At 37.9% G+C, this 11326-nt stretch overlaps 1 protein-coding gene across 1 annotated transcript; it reads right to left on the bottom strand.

Moving 5' to 3' along the window:
* Positions 1-3935: 3935 nt before the first annotated feature.
* Positions 3936-5621, bottom strand: Gpdh2 (Glycerol-3-phosphate dehydrogenase 2). The gene is made up of 7 exons (XM_017150388.3): positions 5317-5621; positions 5046-5252; positions 4724-4912; positions 4481-4664; positions 4252-4405; positions 4093-4185; positions 3936-4031 (listed from the first exon to the last, which is right to left on the bottom strand). Exons 1-7 carry the CDS (start codon positions 5533-5535, stop codon positions 4001-4003), a joined length of 1077 nt encoding a protein of 358 aa, XP_017005877.3. The 5' UTR covers positions 5536-5621; the 3' UTR covers positions 3936-4000.
* Between the last annotated feature and the right edge of the window lie 5705 nt (positions 5622-11326).

Below are 11326 nucleotides of genomic sequence, written 5' to 3' on the forward strand. Positions count from 1 at the left end.
ACAAAGGAAAAGTGATACAAAACTTGAATTTTTATACCCTTGCAGAGGGTATTATGATTTCAGTCAGAAGTTTGCAACGCAGTGAAGAAGACGTCTCCGACCCCATAAAGTATATATATTCTTGATCAGCATCACAAGACGAGTCGATCTAGCCATGTCCGTCTGTCCGTCTGTCCGTCCGTCTGTCCGTCTGTCTGTCTGTCCGTCTGTCCGTCTGTCCGTCTGTCCGTCTGTCTGTTTCTACGCAAACTAGTCTCTCAGTTTTTGAGCTATCGGGACGAAACTTTCGCAAAAGTCTTCTTTCTATTGCAGGTAGTATATATGTCGGAGCCGACCGGATCGGACAACTATATCTTATAGCTCCCATAGGAAGGATCGGAAGAAAAAAACTTTAAAAAATTCTAGCTTTGGTGTTTTTTGAAATATTACCTTCTACTTTTGGGGATGTTATTTTTTAAATATTTCTGAATTTCGAATTAATTATTTCAAAAATCGGACTACTATATCATATAGCTGCCATAGGAACGATCGGAAAATTAATGGAAAAGTAATAGGAAATAAATTCTAGCTTCTTTGGTTTTTATTGTATTATCTTCTACTCTAGGATATAACTCTTTTTAAATATTTCCGAATTTCAATTTTAATTTGATCAAAATCGGACGACTATATCATATAGCTGCCATAGGAACGATCGGAAAATTAATGAGAAATATTAGAAAATTGAACATTTTTGCGATTTGTTAATTGATAGGAATGATCTGCAAGGGTATATAAGCTTCGGCTGGCCGAAGCTAGCTTCCTTTCTTGTTTTTTATAAACTTAAAACAAGGAAAATGGTAAGTTTTTTAAATACTCAAAGGTTTTTAAAATATTATAAGAAAAGCAGATTGGTATATTAAATCGGCAAGGAATTATGCCCCTGTAATACAATAAAACATAATTTTAAAACCTCTATAAATTGTATTTAATAAATTGTTTAATATAAATTGGTTTTTAATGTAAAGACTGAACTAGGTAATAATAAACCTTGAATTCACTTTATTAATTTATAAAATAATATACTTTTAAATAATATACTTTATAGTTTCAAATCCTCGTTTTCGTGCTTCCCCATACCATTCCAGTGATATCTATTCTAGCGAGGATTGTTTTAGCTATTTGTTCAATTTGAGGGCAAACAACAGGCAGGAGGAATAACCGAATCAACAAACAACACCATTCCGAGGGCCTCTCTCTCGTCAGTCGTCCTGTGCATGTCCTGTGTGTATATTCTATTTGCCAAGTGGGTGGTCATGAAATGAAGCATTCTTTTAGTAGAAAGAGACGGCCGTAGGGGGGTAGAAAGAGACAGGCAGAGAGCGGTAGAGAGAACAAGTTGCAGATACGTTTGCATAAGCCGAGACGTGTGTAACGTACCAAATTGTTATTTATTTTTTGAAGTGCTTACGCTACTGCCTCTTTGTACAGGTGTATCTGTGTGGATCCCGTATATATCGTATCTGTGTTTCTGCCGGCAAATGTGTGGGTATGGGGCTGCATAGATACATTGCTTTTAGATACGTGAAACTTGTTTTGGGTCTTCACTGGCGTCTTGTTTGCAATTTGACGTCACATTTTGCCAAATTTACCGTGTAATTATCGGCAAAGGAAAGCGGTGGCATAGAAATACCCCCTAAAGTTTCAACCCACTGAAAAATGCAACAAGGTATGGGTTCCGGTTCCCCCACCTGATATGCAAATTTCCATAGCTTTTTCTGTTTGCCCGGGACCCCAGGCATATTTGTTTAACCGTAGTCAGACCGAGTTGGACAGTTTGATTTCGTTTCGGGAATTTCCATTTCATTTTCATTTTTAGCTACCCATTTTGCACCTGTACGCATCCAACACGTAAGCTGAATATTTACTGTATGCTTGCCTAAACTGAAACTGAAAATCTGAAATGAACTAATAAACCAATTGAAATGGAAAACATTTGCCATGCTTTACACAACACAAAAAAATTAATTCCAAATAAATTGAAAAGCCACTGGACTGAATGTGCGTAATGTGGCTTGCATTAATATATCTTTTTTTTTGTTTCTGAAAAATAATATATGCAGGAATAATGAAGAATATGATTTCATCAATACCCATAATCTTTTGATATATTGTTTGTGCATTTCTCTCCGGCTTCTTTTTCTACTAATCTGTTTTCCTCGACCAGTTTCAATCATTTTAAAAATATATAAATAATTTATATACCTACATATTGTTTCACACGGCAAATGCATTAAAAAATATATCACAAAATGCAATCACACACAATAATTGTCATTCGGCACGGATTAAATGTTGTTTGCTAATGTAATCAAATTGGACAATTTCGACATTTAAACTAATCCGTTTACATAATCCGGATGCAATCACACGCCCTTCCCGCTGATTACCACCCCTTTGTCGCTTTGATTTAATTATGCCTGAAAGAATTCGCACGAATCGCAATCATTTATTAAATAACAATTTCAAAATTGACTTTTATGGGCAGTGAACAGATTAAAATGTTGCCAATTGACTAAAATATTTGTAATATTTGTAAAGTTGCAAATGATTTTGGGATGAATAGGTTGTCATTTCCGAACGCTTTCAATATAGTTGATGGTTTTCTTCTCCACTTTGGTGTTCTTGGGAATCTAGGTATTGAGAAGTAAAAAACGAACAAAAAATATGACATTTCACAAACTTACTTTCAACTCATTTTCTGAGGACTTCAAATAATTCCACATTCATTAGAAAAAGTATTAGAAAAAGCACGTTTAGAGTCTTGATACTAAAAAATATAAACAGAAAAAAACTTTCCAGTCAACGAACTAGTTTTCACGTAATGTTTGTAAAGATCCAACTGATTTTTTGGGCCTTGAGATAGCTTGGTCTCTCATCTTTCCAAAACGAATAATAAATCCAGTTTTGGTGCATAGAAATTTTAAATTTAACGAACTCATAACGAACTAATGTATATAACGATCCACTCGTGTTTTGTTATGAAGATATTTTGCACATCAGATAATTGAGGGTTCTTGTCAAAAAGCTACCCTCCTCCTTGGGCCTTTCATGCTTCCGGAAATAGTAATAGATCCCATTTACCATGTTTATGAATCTTCCTGATTCCTGACATGGGGCAACATCAGCAGTTTCGTTGTTGAGGAACAAGAACAAAATAAATAGAAACACTAATATCGAAAAATACACAAAACGTGTCCGGAATACATGTTGATTATTGAGCACAAGATCGCTTATATTTTTCACCATTTTTTCACTTTTCACTTTTTTTAAAAATATATATTTATTTTTTCAGGAGCTGTTACTCAGAAATAGATGTTTTCGTTATAGATTCTTTCGTTGACTGGCTAACAAACCTATGCTGACATATAGAGCTATAGACGACGTGTAGTTCAATGAACTATTGTTGAGATCTCCACAAGTCCTCCAGTGGTTGCTCCCATTTCCTCAATTCCGATTGGAAAGCACTTCAGCCCCAATACAATAGTGAAAAATAAAAAAAAAGCATAAAGAAAAAACTACCGGACACCGAGAAACACACATAAATTTATAGTTGAGCCATGGAAAACAATGAGATGGAAAAGCGGGCGGCTTTCTTTTCCATTCATCCGGATCCGGATTCCGGATCCCCGACTGAAGTGATTTCCGTTGTTTTTTGCTATGCTCGGAGCGTTGGTGCATTCAATGGAGTGCACTCTCTCCGCAAAAGGAATACTTGAACTGCAGCAAGAAAAGACGCACAATACAAATGTTGAGGGGCTTTGTTTGAACATCGAGATGAGCGTCCTGCCGCATTTGCTGGCAAATACCTTATATATATACTCGTTTGTATATTTTCCGAGACAAAGCCTCCCACTCATGTGCTCCATTTTGTCGGCTAAACGGTTAAGGAAAGCAAATTTCTGTGTTGTTCGGTTGTTCTGGTTTTTATTTTTAAATATCATTAAACATTAAACGAAGACCCTCAGAGCTGGAAAGTATGGAGCGGGTGAAAGCTGCAGGAAAAAATATTATTACTACTAGATCGGCAAGGGATTCAAGGGGTATCCTGCTTACATGTCCTCGCGAGCCTTAATCAGAGTTTCCACCAGACGGTGCAGGGGATAGTCGCCAGTGCAGATCCTGTAAACACATGTGAAGAGAGGAAATCTGGGAAAAAACAGGAAAGTTTGTTTAAGTGGGTGGAGTTGAAAGTGCATTGATTGGATAACTAACTTATCCTCCAAGCCCTTCTTTTTGAGCATGTGATGCACTAACTCAGCTGTCACTGGACCCAGTGGCTCGTGTCCTGGTATCAGGATGTGCTCCAGCTCACTCAGAGGCTTTCCTGTCTTTACGAAAGCTTCGGCCAACTTGCGATTGCGATTGGCTATCGAATAAATAGATTAAGTTTGTAAAGATTATGCTTCAAATATTTATAAAAGAATATTTTAAAAGGAACTACCATAGCAACTAGTGACCAAATCGGATATTCCGCAGGATTCAAAAAAGGTTCCCATGCGGCAGCCGGGATAAAAAACATCCACGAATTGCAGCATCTCCAAAAATCCCCTCCGAATGATGCCTCCCTTTGTGTTCTCATTCAACTCCATTCCATCCGAGCAGCCAGCCGCAAAGGCTATTATATTCTGCAAACCAGAAAACTGGGTCTTTTAGAAAGGGTAGGTTCTTTAATTAATAAACTCACCCTCAAAGTGGAACAGATCTCCACACAATCTGCATCCTCGGTTACCACCACACGGAAGGTGGGGGACTTGAAGATGTCGTGCAGCACTCGATAATACTTCTGATCCCGACAGCCTACAGTTCCCTCGGCAAAGTGATCATGGGCCAGCTCGTAGGGCAAATTGCAGCCCACCAGAACGGAACAAGGGATCTATATAATCAGAAAATAATAACTTAAAGGTTTCTAAGTTTAAAAATAAAAAAATAAAAGTTCTCTATTAGTATCTTGATTTCCATTTCTAAAACTAAACTCTCTACATCTATAAGTTAATTTTTAATAAAACCTTTAACTGCCTCATAATTATCTGCGAAATCAGGACGAATTGCCCATCATCGCCGCGCTCGAATCCTTTGATCAGTGAAACTGCATGGGCCGTGGGCTTGACTTTTCCCAATAGAGTTTTGCAGCAGCTACTGACGAAAGTCGGCGGAATGGCGAATATTATAATATCCGCATCCCTGGCCGTGGCCACAATATCATCCACGGCCACCTGGTTAATTAAACGAAATATTTAGCATATCCAAAATATTGTCATTCAATCAAAGTGCACCCACAATATTGGGCGGCAGCTCAAAGTTCGGCATGTACTTGGCATTTATGTGGGTGGTGTTGATGATTTCGGTGAGCTTGCGACCGTCAACAATTTCCTCGTACACATACATGGGAACCTTTTCGTCAAGTGTCTGCGAATTCATCACATTCCTGCCCACATTTCTGGCTATGGTCGTTGCCCAGTTTCCCGATCCAATGATGCAAATCATTATCTTGTCCATCTTCGTTAGCTAAATTTGGTGTTGGAAATTTAAATAAAATGTTATGTGTCTTCCTATTTAGTTTTGATGACTTTAAATCCTACGGCATACAAAAAGGCAGTTTTAAAATTCTAATCAGTGAATAAATCATTTATTTTATTGAATAAAATTACCTAACGATTAGATTTACGATTTCTATAAATATGAATTCGCCCGATGGCATTTTATTCGATTAAATTTCAATTTTCATTGAACACATTTATACGAGATTAGTAATTGATAACATTAATTATGTTCACATATATCTGTAGTTTCAGCCATGGAGATTTATTTAAAAATACCTTTTGTAATTAATATAATATGTATAAATAATGCGGTTAATTGACAGATACATATGAAAAAAATCAAATCAAGCTAATTTACCCTGCAGAAGAAATACGCTCTGAATCCCCATATCATTTCGGTTGTTAACCTCAAAAATTAATGACCAAATATATTAAAGCATGCGCGAATGCAAATACACAATCGCGTATTAATATATATGCATATTTACATGCATATAAGTTCCGTGTACATATATTGATTGAGTGCTGGGCAAACAATTCATCAGTGAGCCAGGCGGGATAAAAATTACGTATACGTCACGTTCGCCAAACTGGCAGGGCAAATAATTAACTGCGGCAACCGTTTTCCCCTTCAATTTCCAATAAGACTGCATATGGATTCATTCATGTTTGCCGGCCCGAAAAAAAAAGAAATTTAAGCTGATGCTGGAAAAACTTTATAATTCATATATTTATTTTTTAATTACGGGGGCGTTAAAAAATTCCCTGAGAAATTCGGTGGCCGAAATGGCGGTGGTTATTTAAATAAAATATCAAATTGCCAGCGTTAAAATGCAAAGGGCGAAAGCCAAAGTAAAAGTCCCATCGAAATCAATGTGCAAGAAAGTAAACACTTTGAAATTGCGCGACGCGCAGTTGGCAACCCCATCGACCCAACTCATCCAATTCCAGCGAATCCGACCAGAATCCAACTGCAGCCCAGGCCGCCCAGCGCCATCCACTCGACTATGAAATCAAAATGGATGATGGGCGAAATGAAAATGGAATTTTTAATGAGTTGCTGCCGAGGCAAAGGCCAAACGAGCTGCTGGCCGAACAATGGAGCGGAGACAAAACGATGGAAATGAGACGGTTCAGGGGAGTAGGAAGGGGGGTGTGGAGCGGAGCAAGGCCGTTGCAGTCAAGTGGGCAGAGGGTGGGCCACTCCAGGCCCACAAAATCGCTGGACAGCACTTTAAAGGGTCACCGAAAACCAGAAAAATGTATTAAGGCATTGCCCAAAAAGGGTAAAGTATCAAGTTCTTGATGCCAAATATGTATAATATATTTTAAAATACCTAATATTTAATTAAATAAATAATACAATTAAATATTTAAATTCATATACCTATTAATTTTTAGCTCTTCATTACTGTTTAATTGGCCAAATACCATTGGAATACCGTAAAATAGCCTACTATTTAAATCCAAAATATTAGTTGTGACCAATTAAATTATTTCCGCTTAAATAAACAACTTGATTCAAAAACTTTGTCAGTCATAATTCATTCATTAATGCTCTTACACCTGGTTTCCTTTAATTAAAGTTAGTAATGAGCTTATGTCCCAAAATGAAAGCCAAATGCCAGGCAAATTGTGGAATAAAATTGCGAAATGCAGACAAAACTTGTACAAATAAAGTCTCAGTCTTGATTAAAACCTGCAGGTAGCCTAATGAAACACTTTCAAAGTATCCCGAACATAATTCGTTTTTTATTCCGTCTTGGGACCTTATAAATTATTCGCACACATGTCCTCTAGCCCCTCCGTCCGACATTAATTTCCGTTTTTATTATTTTATTCTCTGAGCATTCAGCGTTTTTTTCCCTCTGCCATAAAGTAAACTTAACTTGGGCGGTTGACTGAAATCATCTCAGGGATACGCACATAAAGTTTTACCACGATTTTTTATGCTTTGCACCTTACATATCTGCCCTCCCTTCCCTCTTCTTTCAAAGCAGTTACTCATATGATTTTGTGACTACAAAGTTGAATCGTAAATAAAATTATTCCATGTTTTTGTTAGCTGCAACGTAATTTCGAGTGCCTGTTTGGGAGTTGGGGAATCTGAGGAAGCTAAGAGGGCGGGACTAGTAAGTAAACTTTCACTTTCTCTTGGCTCTAACTTTGAGCGAACTTTGCAATCTTGAGATAAACTAATTAGCCGGATGTGAGCTTCGTTTTTGCGATGGTAGGTTGTATATTCCCAGAAAATCGATGTTTGCTTAAAAGGTAAATGAAATGAAATTAAAGAAAAGCTTTTAAATATTGAGCACTTCGAATGGAAATTTTTTAAGAGCCTACTATTTAAAATTAAGATATATTTTTACTGGGAAATCCTTAGAAATTGGATAATATAGAACTAAAATAAAATTCCGTCTAAACTCTGTACCATATTTTAGTCAAAGAATACTTTACGGTTCCCCTTTCACTTTATCCATTTTAGCTGCCATTAGATGTTACTCCGACAGACGAAAACTAGCTTGGGCCGCGTTGCCGCTTTAAAAGGCATTAAATTACGCGCAAAGAAAAGTTTCTGGCCCCGAAGTTGAGCTGGATTCGAGTGGAAATCAGATACAGATACAGATGCGGATACAAAGCGAAAGCTCTAGAGTGGAAATGACGTAGTCGCAGTCTTAGATTGCGTGCGAAATGCAAGCAAAGTTGGCTTGTTAATGGGAAAAGGGGAAAGCGGGGAAGGGGAGAAGGGGAGAGTCGGGCAAAAAGTGCCAACTATGCAAACTGCCCGGCTCTGAATGAAATCGAGATAAACTACTCACAATATTTACTTTTAATTGGAGAAGTTCAAAGAATAAACAAATATCAAGGGACCGAGGGATAGAACGATGCGGCATTAAAAGTTTTTTGTTCTCCGTCCTTTTGCCACCTTTTCCCCCACATTGATGGGCAAAATGAAACACAGACGCTAAATACACGAAAAGAAATTGGAATAGAAATTTAATGGAATAAATTATAAATTTTGGTTAAAATACTCGTCGTTTTTATAAAACAATTATAGAAATTAAGAATACTTTTTTCGAACAGCAACAAAAATTTATGGAATGAGGCTTTATATTTTTCTGTGTACTTTTAGCTTTAATCCCGCGATTCAAGTTCATTAAGCTCCTTAAATGCGGCCCAAAGTCGAATTAATATTCCGAACAACATTTGCCGCATTTCATTGCTATCTCGCTCGCTCTCATTTGACAGCCAGCCAGAAAGTTGAGCGAGAAGTTCAAAGCAGCAGTTGGGTCAGGGGTAAAGGGGGCGTGGCAGGGGTCAAGGGGCAAGGGGCGATGGGGAGACGTCTGCAGTTGGCTTTTAATGTTCTCTTTGGATTTTCGGATTTTTGTTTTCTTTTTACGTTTGCCTAAATGGTAATTAAAATATGCCCAGATGGTGTCTGGATGTCTGTCCGTTCTTAGCTGTCCGTCAGCGATGAGATGAGGGGTACGGACAGGTGGGTGGGCAGCCCGAAGTCTCGAGGTCAATTGCAATCAGAGAGTTTTTTTTTCCATCTCCCATGAAGCTTAGCAAACACTCCGCTTTGATTTTGCTATTAGAATTTTTAATTGGATTGGGATTTAGTCAACCAATGAAATTTAATTATAATACCTATATATTACACAAAGTTTTTTATTAAAAATTAAAAAAGTGTTACAACCCCTTCAAAAAAATTACAAAACTTTATTAATATCTGTGATATGCTATAAATTGTTTTACAACATAATTACCAAGTGTAAAACTATTTATTAAACTGAACTAAAATTCATTTATTAACAAAGTTCCAATAATTAATAACTTTCCGCGGTTTCCATTAAATAGTTATCTAAAACTGTTAATTTTTATTGTTTTGCTTGCAGTTTATTATCCAAGGAATGCAGCTACCACAGTTTCCATTCCTGCACCCCTTCCTTTTACATTTTCCAGTAACCATTTAGCAAACTTTACCGCCATCTTTCATTCATAATTTGCTAGCCCCTTTTTTGCCGCAGATTTCTGACACTCATAGTCACACACACACACAAAAGGGGGTCGGAAAATGGCAGGAGGGAAAAGCATCAGACGCAGCTGGGCGACAAGGGAAACTGTGTCAACGCAGCCATTTGGCAGCCCAAAAGTCCCCGCTTTTCCTTCGCCGCTTTCCCTGTGTCTCCATTTTTCCGCCGCGCTGATGGCGACATAAATAGCACCGCTTGGCTGATGGCTTATTCCCTCCTCCATTCCGGGAAATTCCCCATTTTCCCGCCATATCCCCCAGGTAACAGGTAACAGGTAACGGGCGACAGCCGCCAGTCGCTCATAAATGTAAACTTTTTCGGCTAGTTACATGTAATTATGCCATTTTACTGGCAGCAAAGATGAGAGGACTTTACCGCACAGCCCTCCGTCTGCCTGAAAATCATCCTGCTGATGTCTTTTCACTTGATTGCCAATTTAATCGGCTAGCAATTTTCCGCCCTGCCTGGGCGCCATGATTAGTGGGCGTGGCCGTGACTAATTTGTGTATCAGTGTGAAAAAAGGAGAAGAAGATCTGAGCGGATTTCTCAGCGGCGACACTCGAGTGAATCGGGGAAAAAATATTCAGAATGTCGGGTTTTATATTTATTTATTTTTTGCCTCGTCTGACATTGGCGTTTCTGTATTTTCCGGTCTCACTGGCACACATAATTCAAATACGTGCCGAGCATATGTACTGGAAAATGGCATGCACACACACTGACTGCAGTTAATCTTCGCTTAAGCCCCGTGTGCCTGTCAATATTTTCGTGTGACCAGGGTTGAGGCACTTTTTGGCAGCGCATAATATTTTTTCAGCTCTTGTGTGAAAACTTTTTTAAAACAACCCACAACTTCGGGGGGTAAATTGAAAAACAGCTTTTGTCCGCTGCTTTTTCACTAGAACTGTATTTAAGCCTTTACAGTGAGATTTGTATGCGCATCAAACGCAATTTGCATTATGTTAATTTCAAGTAAAGTGCACAAAATGCAAATTATCTGTTAACTTTTTAACTTGTCAAATATTATTTTTAGTGTAAACATTTATTTTTTTAGGCCACTTGCTTAACAGAAGGATTGTCCATTTGAGAATGTTAAGTAATCGCAGCTTGTTAAATACATTATTAATTGACATTTACATTTTTTTTAGTTCGTTTTTAAGCTTACTTTAATAATGAATTATATTATTCAGAATATCCCGAAAAAAATAGGGTTTAATTTAAAAAAAAAATACGAATTGATATTGAACCTTCATGAAAACAAAGAAATGCACAAAAAGAAAAGGGGAAAATGGCAAGAGCAGTCATAGAACAAAGGGAAGAATGGAGAGTGAGCGTTTGCTCATTCCAGCAATTTTCCTGCCATTTTTCTTTTTTACACCCACTCTTATGCACTCGCGTGTGTGTGGGTGAGTTCGTGTGTGCACACACTTGCATGTTTGCTTAGTTCACATGAAGTCAGTTGTTAAATTGTTGGGGTTCTCTGGGGTTTTCATGCTCTCTCTTTCGTCACCACTGCAGCGCTCTCTTTCTTATTTTTCAGGTGGTTCTGGCGGTTTTTCTGGCTTTATTCGGTGAGGTTTTCGTGCTTTTTTCGCCGCAGTTCTCCGGTGCTTCTTGGCCTTAACAAATAGACTTTAAATATTTCGGCACTGAGTTTACCTGCGCCAGCGTGTGGGCGTTTACACATTCACAACCAGGTGTACAAG

Source organism: Drosophila takahashii, chromosome 2R, assembly GCF_030179915.1.
Source record: "Drosophila takahashii strain IR98-3 E-12201 chromosome 2R, DtakHiC1v2, whole genome shotgun sequence".
NCBI classification, from domain to species: Eukaryota; Metazoa; Arthropoda; class Insecta; order Diptera; family Drosophilidae; genus Drosophila; species Drosophila takahashii.

Bases quoted from the DNA above. Each gene is read 5' to 3' on its own strand.
- Gpdh2 (XM_017150388.3), bottom strand. From the start codon at position 5,535: ATGGACAAGATAATGATTTGCATCATTGGATCGGGAAACTGGGCAACG. The intron at 4,406-4,480 runs GTAGTTCCTTTT...TTTATTCGATAG, and splicing joins TTTGGTCACTAGTTGCTATG to CCAATCGCAATCGCAAGTTG. The intron at 4,186-4,251 runs GTTAGTTATCCA...GTTTTTTCCCAG, and splicing joins AAGAAGGGCTTGGAGGATAA to ATTTCCTCTCTTCACATGTG.